We start from the raw sequence: 27563 nt of genomic DNA on the forward strand, positions 1-27563 counted from the left end.
CAGATAGAAAGGATGAAAATAAAGATATAGAAAAAGATGTACCAGGACAATCTAATCAAGATGACCGGAATAACAAGCAATATTAAGAACAGACAAAACAGAATTTAAAGCAAACATCTGCATGATACAGATAAAGATAACAATAAAAGGACCAACAACCAAAGAGATGCATTACTCACATACATTGTACATACTAGCCTTGCAAGAGCAGAGAGAATTACAGGGAAGACTACAATCATGAGGGAAGAAATAGATCAGGAAGACACACACTTAAGTAAGGATACAGATAATTTTACCAACCAAACTACAAAGTTGGAACTAACAGAGTTAGCAACCAGGATGCAACAGAGAATAAACCCTGACAAAAACAGTGACTACGTTTTAGGTTGAAAACTGCAACAACTTCAAATAATACATCAGAGACCATGATCTATTTTTGCTGCAATTACTAAGTCAGCAATAAACACACAGTAAAGAAAGCCTAAGATCACTGGAAACTAAAACATACCATTTAAAGTAACTCACGGGGTAAGAGGAAATCATAAGGGAGATTGTGAATTAGCGGGTGACAATGAAAATAACTGCAAATAGATGAGAAGTCATTTCCCTGCTCCACCCTAACTCACAGGCTGGGTGCAGGGGGGCTGTGGAGAGCTCCTATTAGGGCCGGGTTGGTACCGGTTTTTCCAGACCGTGCCCGGCTAGTTTTCAACCAAACTCTGGGATGTCCAGACCACCAAAAGTTAAATCAAATCCTGCCAGGCTTAATCTCAGTTGTGAGCATGCAGGTGGGGTTGTGCCTACCTGGGAGTTCTACGTGGCTTTATGTTTGGAGCACACTGGGGCACTTGCAAAGAACATCAGTTCTTTGATGTTTATTTGTGGTCTAAAAATCACATTATTGCTCAAGATAAAAACCAAGTCCAGCAATTACTTTGGGCAAATGCCTCATAGTTTACCACTTCAGGCCTAGGGACCGGGGAAGGAATCCCAACTCTGAGCACCTTTAGCTGCTAGAATATTCCTGAGGATGAACCAGGGACCCATGGCTGGTGTGGTCTACAAACAAGCAACCAGAGAGACTCAATGCAAGACCAGAATTTTAAAAACTTTAACAATTTATTAGTCTTATTTTCCAGTAAAATAGTCACATAATGTCAAAAGAACGGAATGAAAGAGATGTAGCTGACTACCTTTAATTCCACATAAATATTTAAAATCTAAAAACCTCAGGGGATCATCAGGCTGAGTAGAAATTTGATTCTTCAAAGCAAGTATTGCTTTACTATTGTCATTAATCCAGTCAATAATATGACCAATAACCTGCAATGGTAAACAAAATGCTTGCTGAGCTGTTTTTTTAAAAGATGTTTCGGTGAGCCCTTGTCAGTCAATCCAGGAAGAATATGTTATTGAACTGCGTCGCACACAGCTTCTTGACCTCTTCTGCAAAAAGAACAGAAAACGGTGAGTAAGGTATAGAAATTCTCACTTAAAAGGTTATATAATATATATGAGTACCTTAAATTCCCTGGAGTAAAGTTGGTCATAAATAAAGGTCTGCATTAATTTTGATCTTAAATCTCAGAAGCCTTGATAAGAAATGTTAAGTCGAGAGAAAGAAAAAAAGACGTGACGTACAGGAGACTTTAACACTATGTAACATTGCTTCTTTGGGCCTGAGACAGCTCAAACCCAAAGTGTCTAAGACACCCGTGGGTTGGGGGGTGAGGAGCACAACTTCTAAAATCTTGAGGGATCTGATTCAAAAACACAGAAACTCTAGCTGCAACCCTGAATTGTGGATCGGCAGCTCCAACAGTGGTGTCATTATCTGGACTTTACTCAATTCCCGTTTTAAATGAGGCGTGTAGGGGCTTCCCTGGTGGCGCAGTGGTTAAGAATCCGCCTGCCAATGCAGGGGACACAGGTTCCAGCCCTGGTCTGTGAAGATCCCACATGCCGCAGAGCAACTAAGCCCGTGCACCACAACTACTGAGCCTGTGCTCTAGAGCCCGCGAGCTGCAACTACTGAGCCCACACGCCTAGAGCCTGTGCTCCGCAACAAGAGTAGCCACTCCAATGAGAAGCCTGGGCACGGCAACAAAGAGTAGCCCCCACTCGCCACAACTAGAGAAAGCCTGCGTGCAGCAACGAAGACCCAACGCAGCCAAAAGTAAATAAATAAATAAATGAGGCATGTATTCCCTGAGGTTGTTTCTAATGCATAGACTATTAATACAAGTATTGGTATCAAGAGAAAAATGTAATACACCCCAGAAGATGTCTGCAGAAGGAACCTCACACCTGATTGTCCCTACAGTTGACACTTGGGGTGCACTGCCCCACTGTCCCACTCCCGCATAGGCCAAATGATGATTTCTTTTAAGCAACGGGGCGTCTGCTTAAAATCTCAACAGTCATGATTTGTTCTATTTAGCATGTCCTTAGTACACTGAAAAGATAGTTTTTAAATATCAGTAGCATTAAAATTCTGCTCAAATACCAAACCCTATTTACCATTTACTTCAATGAGGTTTGCATTTTTTTGATTCAAAATAACATACAGCTCCCGCTGGTCAGACTTTTTCCCAACAACCCAATAATCACTCATTGCTTTCACGATGATTTCTTCATCTTCATCCACCCTGGAAGAAAAGAGTTTCAAAACACAATTGTTTATTTTATATATATAGCTGGATTGTGAAAAACATTCTAAAACAAGAAACAGGAAACTTGAGCCATGTGAAAAGTTCAGGGAGTCCCCTGTGAGTGACCAGCCCCTTCTGGGCTTAATGATGTTTGGAACTGGTGCCCAGGGAGGTGGTCAAGACCTCTGAAGGGGCCTGGGGTCACTCGGTTTTTGAAGATGATTCCTTTAATGTCTCTTATTAGAAAGTGGACACCTAACTGGTGAGGTGGTTAGAATTACCTTGTAAAATCACTGTTGATGTCACCCAGAATCTTCATTAAATCTGGATGAACAGACGTAAGTGACACACTGGGTGTTTTCCTCATGTGAATTGTACTTTTTTCTGCTAAATTCATATGGTTGAAGTAGATAAACTTGAACTGGGGTTCTTTTTCAGACCTGTGAAAACATGTTATGGAGGTGGTAACTTTCTGAAAGAACAATTACCCAAACGTACAACTACACTGTAAAAACTCTAAATGTGGAATGGCTAAGGTGGTATTTTCAATGGCTGGGCCTTCAAATCAAGAACCTCAGTTAAGACGTAACATTCAGCAGTAACTTATCTGATATCCGTGAGGTATTCAAAATGACTGAATTTCCCAGCGAGCTCAAGTATGTACTTTTAAAACCACAAATATTTTAACCATATGTGATTTTTTTTTCAAGTACAGTGTTTTATAAATGGCAGTCACTCAGTTATTTGTTCACTTAAAAAACAAAAAACAAAGTAAATCAATGCAGGTCACTTACCATTCCAGTGAAGGGATCAGCAAACTATGGCTCTGGGACCAAACCAGGCCCTGTTTTTCTAAATAAAGTTTTACTGGGACACCCATATGCCTATGTATTGTCTACAGCTGCTCTCACGCTTAAAGGATAGTTGAGTACTTGGAACATACACAGCCCACAAAACCTAAAGTACTTACTGTTTGGCCCTTTGCAGAAAAAGGTTGCTGACCCCCGTACATCTCATTTATCCCACAGCTGCATGTATGTAAACTGCCACAGAATGGAAGCTTAGCACTGTAAATAACAAAGCTTTCATCATCCTACTCAGAGATCATTCTAAAACGTATGAACCTCCTCTGAAGTATTTAATTGGGATTTACCCTTTTATTATTCTGGATGACTGGGCAATGCTACTTCGCTGTCTCCCGGGTCAGAGTCTGAGACCCCTCGGGGAGCCACCCTGACAGCTGGGCCACTCGGCTCTCAGGGGCCTCCCCTCCCTCACCTCTCACTGTGCCTTAAATTCACAATCGGGGGTCTGCGTGAGGCCTAGGCAGCCCTGCCACTGGGGGCCCGAAGCCTTCTCTGCTTACTACAGGGGGAGCAGCCACGCACTGGGGAGCTGAGGGTGCCGGAAATCCGACCTCCGGGGAAGTGGGTTACTACTGTAATACTCTACCTCTAGGCAGAGAAAGAATGTGGATGTTTTAGTTCCCAGGAAAATGAAAACAGAATTCTTATAAAACCAGAATTTGTTTTTAGTAGGCCCCTAATCTAAGAAGAGCAAGTATAACTACAAGAAAAATTGTCTGGAAAGATGAAAATTTTAAAAGAAATTAGGAAAGAGTTGTAAATTTAGTTGTTTGGACAGACTAACTTCTATGACCTTCGATCAGGCTTAAAGTTCTGGTTGTTTGTCTCACACTCTGCGTGGCGTTCCTCTTGCTCTCATTTGTAACACGTACAACACTCTTCTAAGAAGATCAGAATTCTTCCTTTTGTAATCCCACATGGACATTCACGTGAGAGACGTTATTTAGGTAGTTAGGACAGGGGCAAATGTGGCCTCTTTCCACTTCACCCACCATGAAGGATGATGTAAAAACGAAAACAGAAAAAACCAGTTACTTGCAATGTACTGTTAATAAAAGAAAACAACATCTGCTCACATTAAAAATAGCAGGGCTTCCCTGGTGGCACAGTGGTTAAGAATCTGCCTGCCAATGCAGGGAACACGGGTTCGAGCCCTGGTCCGGGAAGATCCCACATGCCGCAAAGCAACTAAGCCCATGCGCCACAACTGCTGAGCCTGCGCCCAGAGCCCGTGAGCCACAACTAGTGAGCCCACGTGCCACAACTACTGAAGCGCACGCGCCTAGAGCCCGTGCTCCTCAATAAGAGAAGCCACCGTGATGAGAAGCCCACGCATCACAACGAAGACCCCATGCAGCCAAAAATAAAATAAATTTATATAAAGAAAAAGAGGTCACAGGGATATCTCCCATGAGTAAAGAGCATCAATTTTACTGAGATGCCAGAGACTTAAATGTTTAAGGACCAGTTATGTGAAAACCTTTCCACACTTCCAAAGCCTACCTGGAAAGGTTACTGTGAGCTGTGAACCAGGGGAGGAAATGACCAGATGTTCAGTGCACACCTAACTGCTCGCAGAGTTTCGCCTGTGGACTTGGGCAGCTGGCTGGGAGGAGGGACCAGCTGTGGTTTTCATTTGTTCTGGGCTGTGTTCCAGAGAGCTGAAGGTTGCCAGATAGATGATTTCTAGATGAATATGGCTACTGGCCACTCCTCACTAATCAGACCAAACTTAAGACAAAGAAGACTTCCTCCACCGTGCTGCACCATTAAACACCACTGACCACAGCCGGGGCCAATTCCTCCCATCTTGCCTTCGTCCTGCTCCTCCCCATGTCCAATCCTGGGTCTGATCATAACCAGCCCTTACTGCTAATGGTTACACTCCTCACTTGTGGGAGGAATCCCAGCACAGTCAGCCTCCTAGGCAACTGGGCTACTTTACACATTGATTCAAGAAGACTGATAAAAAAGGATTATAAAAAAAAATTGCTGGGCTTCCCTGGTGGCGCAGTGGTTGAGAGTCCGCCTGCCGATGCAGGGGACACAGGTTCGTGCCCCGGTCTGGGAAGATCCCACATGCCGCGGAGCAGCTGGTTCCGTGAGCCATGGCCGCTGAGCCTGCGCGTTCGGAGCCTGTGCTCCGCAACGGGAGAGGCCACAGCAGTGGGAGGCCCGCAAACCCCCCACCAAAAAAAATTGCTCACAGGAAAGAGGCTCCTTTTCTAATAACTTTCTACATCCTCCTCCTCCTTCCTGCCTTTTCAAATTTAATATTAGAATTGGCCAGTGAATAGGGGTGTGTGAAAGACACAAAAACTGAAGTCTCAGATTCAGAAACCATCGATTTGGGGGAAAATTTTAAGTTACAGCCCTCCTGCAAGCCCTTAAAAATTCTAGGTGAATCAGAAATTTAACACAGAAAATAAAGCCAGGAATGTACCAGAGATAAAAATGGGACATTTTTACAATATTGGGGTGGAAGGCCCCAAGTGTGCCACTAAAGACAAATCCAAAGGCAATGATTAATAAAACTGACTAAATATAAAGGAGAGAGGATGCAACATGACTAAAGGGTATTACATTAGGAGTACTGATGTAAAAGAAAAAAGACAAAGCACTTCAATGGAAAGAGCCAGAGGACGGGGACAATTTCTGGAGGAGACAGAAATGCCCATAAACAGATGAGGAGACGCCCAACCTCAGTGTCACTGTTGAAATGCGAGAGAGCAGGGAGAACGGGAGCTGGTGGCACGGGCGGGAGGGGAAGGTGGCTCCACCCTTGCAGGAGCCGAGCCACATGGTAAATGTGCATTTCCTTTGCCCCAGAGCTCAATCCTAGGGATTTCTCTTGAGGAGATAATTGGGTGTTTAAGTACCAGACTGTTCAATACAGAACTGTTTGTAATACTAATAGCCATAACCAGCCCTAACCATTAAATGGGAGAACGAGTAAGCAAATAGAACACATCTTTCCTATTAAATACTATGAAGCCATTAAAGAGAATGAGGTAGGTCTGTATTTATTGGTTTAAACCGATGCTCATACCATATATATATATATATATATATATATATATATATATATATATATATATATATATATTAAAGCTACAGATTTACAGCATGATATATTTTCAAAAGTCCATGTGTAAAAAAACACCATGTGTGTATGTCACTGTGTTTATATGCGTGTACAAGTCCAGAAAGACAGAAGCCAAATAAGATTTCCAATATTTCTATTTTGGAATCATTTAAAAATTAAGGACATAAATTACTCTCAAAAGAAGAAAATAAATAAAAATAATAGAATTTTAAGTTCTGGAGAAGAAAAAAACTGAGGTGGCTCACAAAGGAATAGAAACCGATCGCCAAACAAACCTACTTCACACCATTCTTTAAAGGGCTGACCCCAATTTCATAAGGAACGTTAAGAGCTGCAGTTTATAAATCTGGACTCAACGCTAAACACTAGTGCACAGCCCCGTGGGCACTTTCTAGCGGGGGCTGCAGCCGAGAGAACAGAGGCCCCTGAGCTGGTCTCTGGGATCAGGACAGCTGGCTAACATAGCCCCCTCTGCCCCCCAACAATGCCCCTGACATGCTGCTGGCTGGGGTCTCTCCTCCCTCAGGGCTGCCTCTAATTTCTCTGGAATATGACTTATGGAGGTCCCAGGACTGGCACATAAAGTGGCTTGATTTGGGTCAGAAGGATTTCTGGAAGAAAACTACATTACCTTTTGTACTCAAAAGCTTTTATCTTTAGTCAGTTGATGGTTACGGTTTGGCAATCAAAGCTCCTTACATATAACATCTCAGATGCATCGAGAACCATCTTCAGGTCACGGTTTCAAAGATAAGAACTACGTTCCTAGAAGCTCTGTTACTGGGCACACCCCTAAACTGTGTGGCACTTATTGTACCATCACGTCCGCCAGGTACCCTATCCTCGAGGGGCTAATGGTACTGTGCAGTGATTCTCCTAACACTCAAGAAATTATCCTTTAGACAGGAATTGACAGATTTGTGCCCAAACATACATGGCAAAATGCCGACGGAAGAATCCAAGTGGGGGTATATGTGTATCCACTGTACAATTTTTTCAACCTTCCTATGTTTGAAAATTTTCATAATAAAATATCAGAGAGAAAACTGCTGTCTAATGATAGGATAATTAATATCCAAGGCCATCTCCTTTCTTCTGTACAATCCCAAAGAGGGTTAACCTGATTTGTAAAATAAAAAGTACTCGAGACAGCAAGTTTACCTCTGGATATTTGTCAGTGAGTTACTTGATATTCATCATATCTGCCGAAAGCACTGGCAGAGCAGTTAAAATGTCCAGTCATCTCCCAAGGGTTTGGGGATGGAGGTAACTACACTTGATCATTCTCCACTCATAACTTGCATGATCCAATACAGATTTAAGGCACATGCTTCCTTCAAAATTGAAAATCTGGCAGGTTCATGGTCAAAAAATTAGATTAAACAGCACTGTCAAGATGTAAGTTGGTCAGGCACTTTCATTCCTTGGCTGTATCTTTTCTAAAACTACGTAAGCTGTCAGCAGTAAAAATCCACTTGCAGATACAAAACCTACCCGTGCTTTCAGCTGGAGCCCATGTGGGACCTCTCTGTGGGCTGGTGCTTATGTAAGACCACATACATACAACATATGCTCACTACAAGCACAAGGTTATATATAAATTCGCAGCATTTTCGTAACTTCTCTAACACATGCGAAGCCCATATAAAGAAGCCTTTTATTCCTTAAAGTACTTTCCATCTACGCACTTTACAGTCATTCGACTTTGCACTGAGAAAAGAGTAGAAAGAGGTTCAGTGACTTTTCAGGGTGTTTTTAGAACCAAGGTGAGTTTAACCTCGAGTCTCCTGATACTCAGCCTAGAGCCTTTCAAGACGCCAGACTCAGCACCAACGCCTACTGGCTTACATCACAGGCAACCTCACCAGGAACACTTCTGCACGAGAGGCAAAGTGCTTTCCGTCTATGCAAAGCAAAACCCTGCTGATTACCTCTGCCAGTGTGGACTTCACAGCCCGGGCGGGTCATGTGGGATGCGAAGTGAACTCACAAGGCCAAGACCACAGGCAGAGCTAGCACGCCTAACCCCACACGTTCATACCACCACTGGGGAGAGCTGAGGGGATGCATTAAGAGAAGACCCAGCCCCGACCGTCACTGTGGGGCAGAAAAACTCAGGAACAGCTCCCTAGGAAGCTTTGCAGACAGGACCAAACAACACATTTGTTCTCTGGACTCAGAGATTATACGAACCTTAACACCATCCATGTTCTAAGCAAAAACCACCCTTATTCTTCCAGAGCCAGTTAAATGCTTGAAAGCAAACACAAAGCAAAGTACAAACCCAGATATTCTTTTGTTGATGTTAAACTGCTCACAAATATCAGATGCCAGCACTGTAAGCTGGGGCCCAACAATGCTGTCCAGTCTTCGGCAAAAGTCCAACGTAGGCTGGATAGAAGCTAACAAGTAATTCAAGAAACACCAGTGAGTGTGAGGACACTGTGTTAAAAAGGTCAATTTTCATTTTACCATCTTAACAACAATATTCAAATGAAAACTGTACTGATCTGGGAAATAATTAAATGATCAGATCCCCCTCCCCTCCCAAATAGAAGAGAAACAGAGGAGCCAGAATTAGTCATATTTAAGATGAAAAAGAGGCAAAGAACTATCCCACTGTGAATGTTGACTGAAGCACTCCCTGCGGGGTAGTAAACTGACTGCCTACCCCCAGTAGACCTAGGAAGGTCAAATATTTATTTAACAAATACTACACAGCACTCACAGGCCAGGCACTGTTGGCACTTTACAAATATTCCCTCATTTAATCCTAAAGCCCCCTTTGAGATGGGTACTCCCATAATCGTTTCACGGGCAGGAAGGCACAGAAAGGTGCCCAGGTCCTACTGCTGAGAAGCAGGAAAGCTGGGACTTTAACGATATTAGAAATAGCTGGTTAAGATGGCAGAGGCCCCAGATGGAGGCTTAATACAGCCTCCCTGTTGCTACGACAACTTGTTTATCATTTAGGAACAGACCACAGCAAAGTGTAAAGAGAAAAGCCTTAGCTAATCAGGTGAAACCAGATACAGGTGTGTACCTACCGTCAATCATAAAGCACACAGCTGCACTCATGGCCTGCGGGGGGAGGGGAGAAAAGAAACCAAAGATTAGATAATGGTACAAAAATGAAGACTTAAATAATCAAATGCAGTGGTTTTGTTTAAATCTTTATTTAAATATATCAACTTTATAAAGACTTTTCTAGTCAACTGGAGAAATCTGGATAGGGTCTGGATAACAGATGGTATTAAGGAAGTTATTAACGTTATTTTGGTCCAGCGTGATAATGGCAGGGTGGTGATGTTAAAACAGAGGTCCTTATTAGTTAGAGACGCAAAATGGACTATTTATAAGGGGAATGAGGAGATGATTTAAAACGCTCTAACAAAAAACCAGAACATGGGGCTTCCCTAGTGGTGCAGTGGTTAAGAATCCACCTGCCAATGCAGGGGACACGGGTTCCAGCCCTGGTCCGGCAAGATCCCACATGTTGCAGAGCAACTAAGCCCGTGCACCACAACTACTAAGCTTGCACTCTACAGCCCGCGAGCCACAACTACTGAGCCCGTGTTCCACAACTACCGCCCTCGCACCTAGAGCCCGTGTTCCACAACAAGCAAAGCCACCGCAATGAGAAGCCCGCACATCGCAATGAAGAGTAGCCCCTGCTCACCGCAACTAGAGAAAGCCTGAGCGCAGCAACGAAGACCCAACGAAAAGAAAGAAGGAAAGAAAGGAAGAAAGGAATAAATGAATGAATGAATGAATGAATAAATAAATAAATAAAATTTATTTAAAAACCCCAAAACACCAGGACATGTAGAGAAGAGAGATGATACATTCGCATATTATTAATTAAGCTGTGTGATAGGTACCTGGTATTCATTATTCTAACCTATTTTTGTGAATGTTTGATGATCTCCATTAACACAGGTTAAAAAAAACAGCAAATTAATGTCACCTTGTCTCACTTTTTACTATAGCAAACACTGCGGTTATGACATGAGTAAGTAACAGGAACCTACAGCAAGCCACATCATAAATAAATAGCCCCAAATATTTAAATTTATCAAAGCAATGTATAGTGTTAGAAACAAGGTCAAACAGAACATATAGGCTTAGGATGAAAATGCAAAAGACTTCCTTCTCTGAGGCCTGTTCCCCCGGCAACCACTGTTAATGTTCTAGATAACACGGTTAACACCACTGTCGCCTTCCGGCATCATGATGGATGAGGCTCCTCTCCAGCCGCTCCCCCCACCCCCAGAGCTTACAGCCCCTCTAGTTCCTCCACTGGAGGGTCACCTTACAGCCTCAAATGGCTCACTTCTCACGCCACCAGTCACAGGCACAAGCTCCTGAACTGCCACTTCTGAATGAGTATATTAACATTGCCCCTGTCCCTGCACCTCTCCCCACTTCTGCCTCTCAACCTCTATCAGCTGTTAACTTTATTTTTAAGTGGCCAAAGTTAATAACATTTATGCTATTTTGTAACCGAATCATAATTATTATTTGCCCAGAAACAGGCTGCAAACTGGGTGACTTACAGGCCAGTTCCATCCAATATAGGTGTTTCTTTGTGTTTAAAGTAATTCTGACTTAGATGCCAACTGGTTTTCTACCAAAATTCCAATTTCCAGCCTCTCCTAAAGCGTCAAGAGACCTGGGACCACTGGCTCTTCACTCTGGTCACTACCTGGCAGACCTGTGCAATGGCTGGTCTCCTTGCGACACGAACTCTGTGTGTCACAGGGTCCTGAAGCCTGATCCAGCTTGCTTCCCTTATGTCTGCCTCAGGCATTTGCACAACTGATCCCTTACAGGTTGATTTTTTTTTTAAAGTGCCTTTTAAAGTCTCTATTAAAAAAGTTGAAGAATTTCAAATATATTAAAAATGTACACAGAATGGTATATGTGAACCCCACTGACCGTCGCTTTCTCAATAACTGTCAACTCATGGACAATCCTGCCCCATCCACCTCCCCAATCCACATATTAATGCTCTCTCCCCAGTGAAACACCATCATTGGAGAAAAATATAAAAAACAATCACTTAAATTTCCAGAGGGAAATTGTCCTAACAGCAGACAGCAAATGGAGGAATCGTTATAAAAGACAATCTACTACATCTTAGTATTACAGTCTCTCAGCTTTATAGCTGTAAACACACGTATTAAAAAGAAGAAAGATCTCAGATCAATAATGTAAACTTCCATCTTAAGACCTTGGAAAAAAGAGGAGCAAACTAAACCCAAAGCAAGCAGAAGGAAGGAAATAACAATAATTAGAGCAGAAATATAGAGAACAGAAAAACAGAAGAGGAAAAAAACGAAATCAAAAGATGATTTTCTGAAAAGATCAGAAACTGAAAACTGAAAAATCTTTAGCTAACCTGTCTAGACCAAGGAAAAAAGAGAGAAGACTCAAATTACTAAAATCAGGAATGAAAGGAGACAGCATTACTGACTTTAAAGGAAAAGAAAGATTATAAGGCTATAATATTATGAAAAATTGTACACCAACTTGAATAACTTAAAATGGACAAATCCCTGGAAAGATACAAACCACTGAAACTAACTCAAAGAGGAGTAAAAAATCAGAAAAGATCTACAATAAGCAAAGAGACGAATTAACAATTTAAACACTACCCACAAAGAAAAGCCCAGATGTAGGTGGCTTCACTGTGACCAAACATTTGAAGAAGAATTCACAGCAATCCTTCACAAAGTCTTCCAAAAAACAGGGTGTTAGGGGGCTTCTCTGGTGGCGCAGTGGTTGAGAATCTGCCTGCCAATGAAGGGGACACGGGTTCGAGCCCTGGTCTGGGAGGATCCCACATGCTGCGGAGCAACTAGGCCCGTGAGCCGCAACTACTGAGCCTGCGCGTCTGGAGCCTGTGCTCCGCAACAAGGGAGGCCACGATAGTGAGGCCCGAGCACCGTGATGAAGAGTGGCCCCCGCTTGCCACAACTAGAGAAAGCCCTCGCACAGAAAGGAAGACCCAACACAGCCAAAAATAAATAAATTAAATAATTAATTAAAAAACAAAACAAAACAAAAAAACTGATTAGACCCTTTGTAAGTTTATAAAAAACAAAACAAAACAGGGTGTTAACCCTGATACCAAAACCAGACAAAGACTTCAAAAGGACCCCTGAACTAGCAGTTGGTGTGAGAAGTGAAGGTGAACTGAACTAGCAGTTTGTGTGAGAAGTGAAGGTGATCTTGGGCACCCTTGAACTTTGCTACCATAAGCCATTGAAATGTACACTTTAAATGGATGAACACACGCTGTGTGAATTGTATCTCAGTAAAACTGTTTTAAAGAAAGACACAGGGACTTCCCTGGTGGCGCAGTGGTTAAGAATCCGCCTGCCAATGCAGGGGACACGGGTTCCAGCCCTGGTCCGGGAAGATCCCACATGCTACTGAGCAACTAAGCCCGTGCGCCACAACTACTGAGCCCGTGTGCCACAATTACTGAAGCCTGTGCCCATGCTCCACAACGAGAAGCCACCGCAATGAGAAGCCCGCGCACTGCAACGAAGAGCAGCCCCCACTCGCTGCAACTGGAGAAAGCTCGCGCGCAGCAACAAAGACCCAACACAGCCAAAAATAAGTAAATAAATAAATTTATAAAAATAAACCAACCTAACATAAAAATACATCCTTACAAGATAATATCCTGACAGAAACTCATACTATCCTTATGGAATTAGCAAGTCCACAACTTTAAAATCAGAGCGAAGGCAGAATCCACTGGAGTGTGGGCAGGCATCGAACAATAGGCAACACCGGCCTTGACGGCCTCTGATCTGTCCGTGTGCAGGACTTGAAACATTTGAGTCACAGCCTCAGACAGTGACTCTTGCTAATCACAGAACTACAGTTTAATGGGGACTGAAAGTAACCCTCTTACTCCAGAAAGCACCCATTTTGAGTTTTACAGTAATCAGAACTTGTGACACCTGTTCCAAGAAACACGTGAGGTCTGCGCACCGACTAGTGTACCTGTGCAAGATTTACTTTAGTATCAATCTGTAACCCTGGAGAGAAAGGCCACTGTTACCTTATAAACAATTAAATGCAGAGCTTCATATGTGTCATCTGTATTTACAAAAATTTTGGGGAATCTGCATTTTGCTTCTGGATCATTAAGATTCAAGGGTCCAGTGAGAAATCTGAAAAGGAAGCACAGATGACTTCATTCAATTAGGCAGATTATAAACAGGAATATATAAACAGTGCATTCCTATAAGGGTGTTAATATACGGCCTTTTTGGGAAGCTAGACATTACTTAGAAAACACCAGATCAGAATATAAAAAAGTAATCGTTTTAATGCATTGGAAACAAAAGAATTTCCTTTGTTGATTATTGTCAGTGAAGTAGCACAAAGGTAATTCAGTGTTCATGATTTTATCTTTACCAAAAAAGATAATAAAATCCAATACTGTCTATCAAAGGACGGAAGTCCTACCTTCCATAGTGTTGAAGATTTCCGGGCATTTCTGCCCTTATTGGAGAATCCCTTCCCGCCAACTGTAAACAAATTTAATGTTGACAAGTGACTTATTAGATTTCCTATATTCAAAGCTTTGAAAAACAGCATTTTTATTTACTAGTTGGCTCCATGCCATTTTTCTATATCAATTTTCCATTCCTCCCCACCAAAAAAAAAGGAGGGGGGATTACAGAGGTACAGAAAGAACTCACTGGTTTTAAACAGAAATATCATAACTTCACTGTGCCCTAAATTCCACATACTGATTTAGTTCCTTTTACAGCAATAAATGAAATCTCCCATGTGGTTAATATGTGCTAGGCGATGACATAAATTACATAATTTTATCTCATATCACCCCTATGGGGAATGCCGTCTTCCTATTTTCTAGAAATATAAACAAGTTTGAAGAAGTTCACCAACACACCCAGCCCCTCAGTGGAGGGGCCTGTGTGACCTGAAAGTCCCTGCCTTCAGCCATGACATGGTGCCTCCTCATAGATCTATATTTGTAACCCATTCCTGGTTTCTTCTGCTGAAGATACACTACTTCAATACGCATAGGAAATGAAAAAAAATTCCAAATCTAATAGTCACATTAGCTAAAACTTATTATTCTTTTAAAACTTTTTGATGTTCTTCTAGTCTATATAAAATTCTAGCGTGTAACTGAAAATGAAAGATTGAAAACCAGTAAATCCAATAGTGAGAATGCACAGCTCTCACACGTGCAGCCTGTACTGAGAGAAGTCCTCACACATCCATGTCCTCACTGCCACTTCGTACATTCCTATTTTATAAGCCCGGCTCTTTAGACATATAATAAAGCACCAATAGAGTGTTCTGCTGTTGCAACAGCACTGTCCACCATGGGAAAGCCTCCTGAAGGATCCTTCTGAGGGTGTGGTTGGAAGCAGGTGCTTTAGCATTAGTAAGACCCCGAGATCAAGTCCTGGCTCCGTCACTTACTAGCTGGGTGACACGGGGTTAAATCATGTAAGCCCCCCAAGCATGGATCTCCTCTCTGTAAGATGGAGATAAGGTACCCGGCTTTCAGGACGGCTGTCAGGATGTCATGAGATAATGCAAGTGTGCTGGGCACTTACACCGTGTCTGGCGTATGGTACACACTCCACAAACATTAGCCACTGTGTTCAAACTACCCAGAAAGGAGCAAAGTGCAGGATCAGGTCCTTCTCCAAACCTTGAGATTTCTTATCAAAGAGACTTTTTTCCTGTTGTTTCAAGTCATGGCCTTAAAAAACAGAGCGAGGGAGAGGGTGCGTGTATGCGCTCCTGGGTCAAAATGATAATGTTATGGTTTATGAACACTGTTCACTTCCAACCTAACTAAAGCTAAAAAAAGATACTTTGCAGAAAACACTGCAGTAGTATTTACAGTTCTCTGCAGAAAACTGAGAAATTGTCAGAATGGAAAAGCCAGGCGGGAAGTATAAAATCAACTCAAAATCAGATCTCATGTTTGTACATGAAAAGACCACAGAATTAACCACTGTTTTGTCCAGGATCCCTGGCATTTTCAGAGTTCCCAGAACCCGACCTAAAAATCAATGAATTGCTCCCCTTAAAAACATAGCTTTGCAATTGCATTTGAACGTAACAAAATGAAGAAAAGCTGACATACGTGGTTTTCTGTGCTAAGTGACACACACTAAATATATACAGTTGGCCTTCCATATCTGAGGTTTCCACATCTGCAGATTCCACATTTGTGGATTCAACCAACCGCATGTTGAAAATATTTGGGGCAAAAATTTCTTTTGAAAGTTCCAAAAAGCAAAACTTGAATTTTCCGCACACTGGCAACTATTTACATAGCATTTGCATTGTATTAGGGGTTTTTTTTTCAATTTTATTAGGTATTATAATAACCTAGAGACAGTTCAAAGTGTAAGGGAGGATGTGCGTAGGTTACATGCAAATACTATGCCATTTTATATAAGGGACTTGAGCATACGTGTGTGGATTTGGGTATCTTGGGGGTCCTGGGAGCAATCCCCCATGGATACCGACGGACAGCTACATGACTAAACATCACACTAATAATGTAAAATACAGATCAGAACTGCCCCATCCACCAAGTTACTCCACCCCCAAATCTGTGAGTATGTGTGTGTGTGTGTGTGTGTCTGTCTGTCTGTCTGTCTGTCTATATATCCATCTATCTATTTATCTAGAGATTAGTACCCCATCATACCTCAGGTTCGATATGCCTTGGAAATAGAGATGTGGTGAGGTATTTGTATAAAATTCTCATGTCATCTTGTTCTAATCCACTCCTGAAACATCAGAAAAGCACTGTGTTAAAAGTCTGGAATTGGTCTTCTGTCTTTCCATTGCTCTGTGATAAAAGTTCATCTCTCTCTCTCTTTTTTTTTTTTTTTTTTTTTGGCATGATATCAAGAAGCCCTTTCCTTGATGGAAAGTTCAAGAATGGAATGAATTAAACTTGAGTCCAGCACTAGAACTCTACCCTGACCTGCTAAAGGCTACTACTACATAGTCCTGCATTTTATATGCCATTTGAAGTAAAAAGTCACAGCAGATTTGATTTGCCTACCACATGGGATTATCCAGGGAGCATTAGCACCTGCGACACTCCCCTTCAGGTAGCAGGTTTCTGTCCACTTTCTGGGTTACACGGTAAGGCCACTTTCTTTCACCCTGCATCCTAAACACACTGCTATGCTGTAGATGGGGAACTTAAAATGCTATGTCTCAGAAATGTATTTGGATTTTAATTCTCTCGATTCAGTGTAGGCAAAAAGTGGGAAGAGAAAGAAACAAACTTTTGGGCAAACCATCCAATCTGAAACGAGGGAAGAATAAGTGGCACCTGGAAAAGAACTGAGAAACTAGCAGGGGTTGTTGGACTCTACCTGAAACCGGTTTTTCAGATAAGGATATAAACAGACAATGACTCTGTATCTGGGGGGTTTTTTTCTATTCAAGATAATTGAAAAAATCCTTGAGGAAGTCTAACTTGATATAAACCAAGCCTCTGCACCACGTTCCAGGGGCTCTGCCTTCTTTCCCAGTGGAATCGCAGGTTATGTTAGAAGTCTGGCCGGCTCGGCACAGAAACGCGGCCCACTTCCCTGGACTCCTCCCATTTGTCTTATCTCCGCCTCCTCCTACACCACCTCTCCTCTCCCATTTTCAGAATGTCTCTCCACAGCTAAAACTCTAAAGGGGCCAAACACCCTGAAGCAGGTTTGAAGCTTCCTGCCAAGCAGAACGAAGTCCTGGGTCCAAAGGTGAGGCCAAAACAGCAACAGCTGAGAACTGTCAGCACTTGGCCTGTGACAACACCAATTCTGAAAGTAACCTGCAGCCGACCAGGCAGATGGACCCTTTCAAATCAAACACACAGAAGGTCCCCCACTCTTTTCTTTTGCGGAAATAACTGAGGAAAGAAAGAGAAAGACACAAAACAGGCTCTGGATGTTACTTTCCATTCAAGACATAAATCCTGGTGGAGAGAGCTTGCTAATGGTAAGCAGCAGACAGTATATAAAGAATCATGCTCTGGGCAATTTCTTCCAGAGCTGCGCTTCCAGAAACGGTAGCTACTGGGTACATCTGGCTACTGAACACCTGAAATGTGGCTGGTGGAAATGAGTGTAAAATACACACTGGACTTTTAGGACTGAGCACAAAAAGAATAGCTCGTTAATAATTTTTTATATTGTTTACATGTTGAAAAAATATTTGAGATATATTGGGCTAAAAAAATATATTGTTAAAATTGATTTCTCCAGTTTCTTTTTATTTTATTGTGGCTACTAGAAAACTTAAAACGATATTTGTGGCCTGCATTATATGCTTATTGGACAGTGCTGCTCCAGACCAGAGGACACTGAGCAGAAAACACCCTATAAAAGGAAACAGAAGACACTTCTTAACTACTTACTATGTGTGCTGTGCTTAGGGCTTTGCATTTATTATTGCACTTAAGATTTAATGCTAGGCATTAAGTAATTTGATGCTGGTTTTCTGGGTAGAAAATTTAAAAAGAAAATAAGTCACAGCCAGCTGTTCAGAGCATGAAGCAGCAAGTAGGCGCTTCTCACTCTGCCTATGGGGAGGCCTGCCCGGGCTGTGGAACGTCCACGAGCTCCGACTGTAGCAACCCTCTTCCCAGTACCTGCCACCCCCATCCCGACTCCTGCTCCCCAACAAAAGTAAATGAAGTAATACTGTGTTATAATCATGCCGGATGTCACCGCTGGAGAAAAGCTGTTACAACTGCATGCCAATCTTCAATAATCTCAAAATAAAAAGTAAAAACAAACAAACAAACCCCCCCCAAAAAACAAGAGTTCCTTTCTTAGCACAAGTAACCAAATAAAAGCAAACAAAACCCTGTACTGACAGGTCCACATGATTCAGGACTCTGTCAATGGCTCACATCAAAAAGGAAACAGCCTACTGGTGCTCAGAAGTACAGATGTTCTCAAAGTTTCTCAAATAGTCATTTGATATGAATGATTTAAAAAAAAGAAAAATTATTCTTCTGATCAGCTGATTCATTTGTGTGCATGAGATGCTACTACTTTCTCAAGACTGATTTTTCTTTCTGTTTTATATATGACTCTGTGCCTTGTTTTTACTTAAATGCTAAATGAACTTCACCTGTTTTGCTCTAAGACCTCCACACCTGCTCTGAGTGTAGCCTCAACTCCAGCGCTGTGAGCTGCGCACAGCACTGGTCCGGGATCTGTGCACTTCTCCAGAGCCTGCCAACTCTGTTTCTGGTGGCGATGCCAAGTTATTCGAGAATCTCTTTCAGTGGGAGCATTACCGAGAATGAAGTGGCCATCATTCGACAGACTCCTTCAAGGTAGGATCAGTTTAGTCTATAATACAGACTACGTCACTGTCAAGTGTTGAATGTAACATAATCTAGCCAAGATCAAAGAGTCTGGTCAACTTTGATTAACTTAAGAAATAGCTAAGGCATTTATTCATAAAAGCATTCACCCCTTGGGCTTCCCTGGTGGCACAGTGGTTGAAAGTCTGCCTGCCAATGCAGGGGACACGGGTTCGTGCCCTGGTCCAGGAAGATCCCACATGCCGCGGAGCGGCTGGGCCTGTGAACCATGGCCGCTGAGCCTGTGCGTCCGGAGCCTGTGCTCCGCAACGGGAGAGGCCACAACAGTGAGAGGCCCGCGTACCGCAAAAAAAAAAAAAAAAAAAAAAGCATTCACCCCTGAAAAAGGAAATCAATTCACTAAAAAGAAAGTTCTCTCAAAAAACAGGCCAAAAACTCTGGGCGAGATAGTCAACTGACACCCTCCTCCCAACAAAGGAGGAGCCACTGCTAAATCCTTTCACAGCCGCTGCTAAAACCAAATCCACGAGTTAGATGCAACACGGTCCAAACAGAACTCTAAGGTATTTCCTATCATCTGCTTTGAGGTCACCATCAATGTTCTCGGAGCACAAACAACATGCCAGAAGATACAAACACAAAAACCGAATGCACTTGAGCAGCTGCCGGAGGGCTTTCAGCTGGCTGCTCCCCCGTGAACCTCAGCGGCTCATCACAGGCAGACCACTCTCAGTTGCGAACAGACAGGCTGGCTCTCACTCAAGTCTTAAGGGACCTCTCCCCGAATCTCAGGCACATTCACACAGCTCTTCCAGAGTTCCGTGTTCGGGAGTTGAAAGTTTTTAATAATAGTTTATGTTTGCTTCTTGAGTATCAATGCTTTCATCAAAGAAATTATGTATTTGTCCCTACTACAGGACACAAACACAGTTTGATGACAGTGGGTTACTTCCTGGTTTTATAGCGCTTATAACTTGTTGGATATTTTTTAAAAACTAGCTTTCTTAAAAGAAAGTATGAAAATTATGGGGCTTCCCTGGTGGCACAGTGGCTAAGAATCCGCCTGCCAATGCAGGGGACACGGGTTCCAGCCCTGGTCCAGGAAGATCTCACATGCTGCAGAGCAACTAAGCCTGTGCGCCACAACTACTGAGCCTGTGCTTTACAACTACTGAGCCTGTGCTCTAGAGCCCACGAGCCACAACTACTGAGCCTGTGTGCTGCAACTACTGAAGCCCACAACCTAAAGCCCGTGCTTCACAACAAGAGAAGTCACTGCAATGAGAAGCCCGCACTCACTGCAACTAGAGAAAGCCTGCATGCAGCAATGAAGACCGAACACAGCCAAAAATAAAAATAAATAAATTTATTTTTTAAAGTATGAAAATTATGCTTTCCACATTTACCATACTGTTTCTTTGAAGATGTTTTTGGAAAAATACCAAAATAAAAAGGATTCTTGGGACTTCCCTGGTGGCGCAGTGGTTAAGAATCCACCTGCCAATGCAGGGGACATGGATTTGAGCCCTGGTCCAGGAAGATCCCACACCCGGCGGAGCAACTTAGCCCATGTGCCACAACTACTGAGCCTGCGCTCTAGAGTCCGCGAGCCACAACTACTGAGCCCGTGTGCCTAGAACCCATTATCCGCAACAAGAAAAGCCACCGCAATGAGAAGCCCGCGCACTGAAATGAGTAGCCCCCACTCCGCAATGAGTAGCCCCGCTCGCCGCAACTAGAGAAAGCCTACGCACAGCAACAAAGACCCAATGCAGCCAAATATAAATTAATTAATTAATTTTTTTAAAAAAAGGATTCTTCAGCCTAACATTTTCTCTGTCTTCCGTGGAACCAGTTTTAAACTCCCCTGCTTGGTAATTTTAAACAAAATTACCCTAATTTTGGTTTAAACAATCACTGCCTTATTTTAACAATATCTAAAAAGACGCATCCTACCCCTCCACCCCCCACCAGCTATTACTTCCAGTTTGACAACATGATATCAACGGAGTCATTGCTATTTTTTATGATCCCAAAAGACTTTCTTCTTCTACACACCAAGCCGTAGGGTATACCTACCAGATGAGTTGATCGTTATAGAGAAAGGCAGTATACTTGACTATACTCAGGCTTTCTTCCATTCTATTAATAAAGGACTGGATTTTCAAATAAGTCATTTTATCCAATGGGAAGAAGCTGATCCCGCCAAAAATGTCAAGTAGATCGCATGACTGCAAATGCAACGTTTGCAAATACTGTAGGAAAAAAATAAGGCATAAAATTACTAACAGGGCTTCCCTGGTGGCGCAGTGGTTGGGAGTCCGCCTGCTGATGCAGGGGACACGGGTTCATGCCCCGGTCCGGGAAGATCCCACATGCCGTGGAGCGGCTGGGCCCGTGAGCCATGGCCGCTGAGCCTGCGCGTCCGGAGCCTGTGCTCCGCAACGGGAGAGGCCACAACAGTGAGAGGCCCGCGTACCGCAAAAAAAAAAAAAAAAAGTTACTAATAGTATATTGAAGATAGTACTCTGACAACTGAAAACAATTAGTCTTAATTTATGGTACAATACATGCTAGCAAACAGCACACTGCCAAGACCAACACGGGGGTGAGCCACAGGGAACTGGATTGGAAATCAGTACCAATTTCAAAAAATTAAGTTCAAACATAAGTAGTGTTCATTCAGCACTGTGCTATCTCTCTTTGAAGCGTTTAAGTCTTCATATCAGTGCTCCTCAGATTAGATTGACCTCCACACATGATATCATGGGCCATCTTATACTAAAATCACGCTGGAAGGGCATACAGTCAGTGTTGATGGACAGGAGAGAAATTAAGACAAGAAGAGGAAGAGGGGACAGTCAGAGTGAATAATTATGGTCATTAAAGTGAAGAAACAAGAAAGAAAAGTACTTCATAAAAACAAAATAATTCAAAAATAGACATCAAAGGTAGTGTAGGGAGAAAGATAAATTGAGAGTCATTTCTCTAAGATAAACTGGATTTGACCAGGGGAAGGTCAAATATGCAAAATTTACATTGAAGGAGAATGGCAACTGTGTAGACACGTTCACATCAGCTGGGAAAGAAAAATCACACTAATTACCACTAAGGGAAGAAAGCCTGTGTCACAGCCACAGACTTCACCTTGAGTCAATACAGATTACTCCTGTTTAGTGAACATAATCGATCTGTAAGAATGTGAGATTTTGCTAGTTAACTGATCCACCACACAGGAAGTTTGCTTTTGAGTTAGCCCACAGGGACAGACACAAGTGGGACAAGGATGAAGCCGAAAGACATCTCCAAGATGCTTTAAGGAGCTGTGTACAAATGTCAAGAAGCTCTAATTCAAAAGTGCAAATCTAATGAGTCTCCTAACTGGTCTGATCTTGTCACACTATGCCTGAGGCTCTTTGCCATTTCCAACTTCTAGATTTTTTTTGTATGTGAGAAACAAACCTGTCTGTGTCTCTCTCTAACAGTCTGTTTGGACAACTACCAAGATTACAAATAAAATTCAAAATACTTACCCGATGGAAGAATTTCTCTAATCTTTCTTTTAAAAGCTTGACACCTCCATCTTCCATGGCTCTCAGAAATGTACCATTAAAAAGCTAATGGTGTAAAAGATTAAAAAAAAAAACAGTCAATTTCTTATGTCCTTCAATTTCCCAATATAACAAGTTCTTCTTTTCCTTTTACATTAATTCCGCTAATTTCATCCCCCAGTTCCTTTTGAATATAGAAAATATTTACATGAGAAAGCCTGAGTTATAAGTCACAAAATACCAAAACACTGTTAAGTGATACTGTAAATTTTATAAAATCACCTGTTTTGGACATTTTTTTTTTAACCTGAACTCACACCTAAGTTTCAGTTTACATAAATAATATTGCCAGATCCTTCAATCATGCAAATACCTGGACTATGTACTTTCCTCAAGAGCATGGACTCTACTGTTCACTAATGCAGATATACTCCTAGCACAAGTCTGGGAAGAGAGAAGGGCTCAGTACTGAGTAAGTGCACACATAAACCTCAATACTGTTTCAAAGGCCCCATTATTTCCACCCCCTAAAATGGACACATAGTCACCTTGCAGTCATGTAAAGAGTTAAGAATTATTTTAAGCATCCCATGTAAATTGGGGTAACTGGCTAGACTCTCAATTCAGAAAGCACGTCACGCTTACCTTGTACATGTTGTAGCACTGTTGGAGCACCGAACTATAAACCTTGTCCTACAGACAACACAAAGACATGGCACAGATCTTAATTTAAGGGAAAGCAAAAGAAGTCTATTGCATAGCAAAGGTACAGTGACTCTTGGCAAAGCAATACAATGCTCATAAACTTGGTCCTATAGTAGTTGTGTGCTGAAAATAAGAGGTATTTAAATTCAATTACGGACCAGTAAGCCTAATTTTTAGGAGGGCTTTAAACACAGATGATCAGTAGAAGGCATTCGTAAGAGATGGTACATATACATTTTTATAAGATTGTGCTAATGGAAATGATAAGCATAAAACTTTGCTGTGTGTACCCTGAGAAACTTCTGCAGAAGTGACATAGCTTAAATCTGAAAAAATAATAACACTAAATACTAATACTAAAAAATACAAGATACTAACAAATTTTTTTCTAAAAATATGAAATAAAAAATGACACATTACCAGCAACTCCTCCTCTTGGTATTCGACAACTGGTTTTCCGTCCTTACTTTGCTTTTCAATTATGGGATTCCTAACAACCTACAAATTTTGATCAACTGAAATTACACAATGTATCAAATATATGTTTTAAATTTTCCCCTAATTAAAAAACTTGGACATGTCCCAACTCAAAACTTCTTAAAAGAGCCTCAGTAACAAATACACCAAACAGGAGTCTGATTTTTAAACTGCCACCAACCCTATTGTAACTCTCCTCAGATGCAATGACTGGAGGACTTTCCTGAATTCCTAACAGTAAAGATCACCCATCACTTTATAATACAAATTCAAAAAGGTGTACTGTGTATGTAAATACCATGACCATCCAGAAATTTTCTTCTGGTTCGTTGAAGAACTGTCTGTTCTTCTGTGTATGTAAAGATTTTGCAGGTTTTGATGGACTAAAGGTCCTAAAAAGGTTAAAAGAATGTTAGGGACAATTCTCTAGCATAAGTTTTAAGAATTCACTCAACTCTGCAAAAGCACATTGAAAAGTATTACCTTGTAAACTGTACAATAGCTTCACATAATCCGACATTTCTAATTTTTTCATTCTTTTCTACTTCATTTGGATAGTAAAACAAAATTTTATTTTCCTCCTGAAGTATGAAGAAACAGAATCACAACACTGACATAAGCATTTTTTTCCATCTTAGCTGTTGAAAGTGCTACATTTACTGTCAACCTCTCATGCCATACACGTTAGCTGGCAAAACAAAACAAAGGACGCTTTTTTAGAAAAACAAAAATTATCTTCTCCTCACGGTGTAAACAACGCCCACCTGCCTGAAGGTAATTGTGATATTCAGTAAATCATATGCCATCTGAAATAGCATTAGACAACTATTCTGAAAACTCAGTCTTTGGATTTCTTTCCTCATGCTAATTTGTAATACACCAACGCTTGTTAAGAAATAAGCGTGTGTGCAGGTGCACAGACTTACACCTCCCCACAAATTAAACCCAGCAGGTTCACAGGCATTTGGACTGACAGCCTTTAAAAGGACCGTGATTTCCTGCCAACACAACCTACCGCCGGACATCCGTTGAGGAAATCACCGTCCCCACCTTAAAAAATAACCATTTAAAAAAACCAGCCGCCCCCATCCGATTTAATTTATTAATTTGGAAAAAAAAAAAAAAAAAACCTTTCCAAAGATCCCCCAAACCTGCATTTAAAGGACTACAGTCTCCCACTCTTGTTCCAAGCTTCTAGGCGGAGACTTCTAGCAACGAAGACGTAAACTCAACTTTAATCACCCAGGATTGATGTAGAGAAGAGAGACTCCACCTGTGTGGAGTGATTAGCCTGACGAACCTTCACTCAATACACAGGCTTTGATCCAGGACCTAGAACAGACCCTGCCCGCGTTGTCTGACCCCCGCCGTAGCCCCTGCCCCGGGCACACACCTGGCACAAAGCAGCCCGGTAAATGCCGCTCGACGAGGGCAGGGTGACAGGTGCTGCCTGGCTCCGGGAGGGCCGGGGCCGCCTCCAGGGCGCACCCCGCGGCTGCTCGGGCCCGACGGTCGCCCCACGCCCTCCTCGGCCGCTTACGGACGCCCGCGCGCGGCCCCGCTCCGCTTACCTCTCCCTCGCGCGGCCCGAAGCGCGGGTTGTAGATGAAGAAGCTCAGTAGCGCCGGCGGGAACTGCTTCTCCTGGGCCGCCCCAGCTCCTGCCCCGGCCGCCGCTGCCGCCATCCCGGCCCGGCCCCCCAGCCTCGGAAGCCTCCCTCTGCCCGCCCAAATACAGCTGCCGCGAGACCGCACTTCCGCCTCGCTCGCCGTCGTCCCGGAAGTGGCCGCTGCCGGCCCGGAAGAAGAATTCGCAGCCCACCTTCCTCTTCTGGCGCGCCTGTGCGGGTTCGTTCACGTTTGTGTTCTGGGTAGGTGTTTCTTATAACTGTAAGAGTTAAGTTGAGGGTGAAATCGGTTTTTTTAGTTTGTTCGCAGATTTCTGGCCTGGCTGAAGGCGAGGGTTGCGTGTTTAAAGAAAAATGAAACGGACATAGTTTTCTGTAGAAGGTAGTGTGAAGGTGCAAAGGAAGCCCCTGCGTTAGGGGCGGTCGTGCATTCAGCCAAGCAACTTGCGCATTTTCATCATCTACAGGGTCCCTCTGGCATTTGTGGGCTTTTTTTTTTCCCTCTTTGAGAGACCTCAGGTGACCGCTGGATCAAATCAAACCGTCCGGACTGCGCCGTACGCGGATTCCTCTGGCTTCAGGGAGAAAGTTTGCTGCACGTGGCGAGGCGCGTTGTGGGGCCTAAGCGGGACAGAGCGTGGCATCTCCCCATAGTGCCCAGTCCTAGACCTTGGAGCGCAGGGCATCGCCCTTTTCAGCTTTTGGGGCCTGTGAATTGTGGCAGTTGGAACGGCTCATTATGTCTGGCACTTGGAGTTCAGGCCCTTGCAGCAGACCGCTTGACCAAACTCAAGATTTTAGTTTAGGTTATCCCTCACAGATTAGGTTTGGAAACAGGACTTCTTATCCAGCCTGGCAGAATAGGCCTTCACGTTTAGGGAGGCGGTGTTGCAATTTGGACATGAGACAGATCTGGGTACTTATTCTAGCTCTGTCACTCCCTAGGCGTGCATCCTTGGACTGATTACATAACCTTTCTCAAGTCTCTGTGTCTTATATGTAAATAAGTAATAGTAAATGCTTTTCTAGTAGGAATTTCACTTTAAGAATTAAATGGGTGGAGCTTCCCTGGTGGCGCAGTGGTTAAGAATCTGCCTGCCAATGCAGGGCACACGGGTTTGAGCCCTGGTCCGGGAAGATCCCACATGCCACGGAGCAACTAAGCCTGTGCGCCACAACTACTGAGCCTGCTCTCTATAGCCTGCATTCCACAACTACTGAAGCCCAGGTGCCGCAACTACTGAAGCCCAGGTGCCACAACTACTGAAGCTCACATGCCTAGAGCCTGTGCCCTGCAACAAGAGAAACCACCACAATGAGAAGCCCGCACACCTCAACGAAGAGCAGACCCCACTCTGCAGCTAGTGAAAGCCCACGTGCAGCAAGAAGACCCAATGCAGCCAAAAATAAATAAGTTAAAAAAAAAAATTCGTGGGAATTCCCTGGTAGTCCAGTGGTTAGGACTTGGCACTCTCACTGCCTGGCCTGTGTTCAGTCCCTGGTTGGGTAATAAGATCCTGCAAGCCGTACTGTGCCGGGCAAGAAAAAAAAATAATTAAATGGGACTATGATTGTATGTGTAGTAGTTCCCAGCCCTTAATCATTATTCAACAAAAGATTACTGTCCTAACTTGCTTTAGTGTATGACATGCTCCTGTTAGAAAGACTTGTTTTGACATTAATAATTTTCAAAGAATTTTAGGGTAACAAAATCCCCTCTCCCCTTTGTATCCCTCCCAAAGTCTGTCAGAACTTCTAGTATATTAAATAGATACAGAGCTACCCTGGTTGAATGTGAGAGGATTGAGACCTCAGAGTACGTCCCTCTGGCCTTTTCCAGGAGCTACCTGCCCCTCAATCTCTATCTCCCTGGGGGACCCTAAAGCACCTGCATGGGACCCTGGGGCTCCAGGGACCATAATTTGAAAACTCCAGGTTAAAGAATTCTTTCCTCTGTCTCAGAACAAATGCTGTTGGAAGAGTAGTAGAAAGAGTCCAGGGCTTAGGTTGGAACACCTGAGTTTTAGTTCTGGTTTTGTCACTTACCAGTTGTATGACCTTTGACTACTCACTTAACTTCTTTGACCTCAGTTTCCTCCTCTGAAAAATGAGGATTAATACCTGCCTCAAAGGGTTATTGCAAATATTATATTAGATGATACAAATGAAGTGCAAAGTACTATATACATGTGGTAAGATAACATTTTATAGCA

At 42.8% G+C, this 27563-nt stretch overlaps 1 protein-coding gene across 1 annotated transcript; it reads right to left on the reverse strand.

The window, feature by feature from the left end:
• Positions 1-1100: 1100 nt before the first annotated feature.
• Positions 1101-25483, reverse strand: CCZ1 (CCZ1 homolog, vacuolar protein trafficking and biogenesis associated). Its single transcript, XM_060120625.1, has 15 exons — positions 25295-25483; positions 24207-24304; positions 24022-24115; positions 23667-23744; positions 23187-23234; positions 22524-22607; positions 21070-21245; positions 16354-16435; positions 14112-14173; positions 13702-13813; positions 9671-9704; positions 8908-9025; positions 2933-3091; positions 2521-2648; positions 1101-1446 (listed from the first exon to the last, which is right to left on the reverse strand). Exons 1-15 carry the CDS (start codon positions 25406-25408, stop codon positions 1391-1393), a joined length of 1443 nt encoding a protein of 480 aa, XP_059976608.1. The 5' UTR covers positions 25409-25483; the 3' UTR covers positions 1101-1390.
• Between the last annotated feature and the right edge of the window lie 2080 nt (positions 25484-27563).

The sequence above is a fragment of the Mesoplodon densirostris genome, chromosome 16, assembly GCF_025265405.1.
Source record: "Mesoplodon densirostris isolate mMesDen1 chromosome 16, mMesDen1 primary haplotype, whole genome shotgun sequence".
NCBI classification, from domain to species: Eukaryota; Metazoa; Chordata; class Mammalia; order Artiodactyla; family Ziphiidae; genus Mesoplodon; species Mesoplodon densirostris.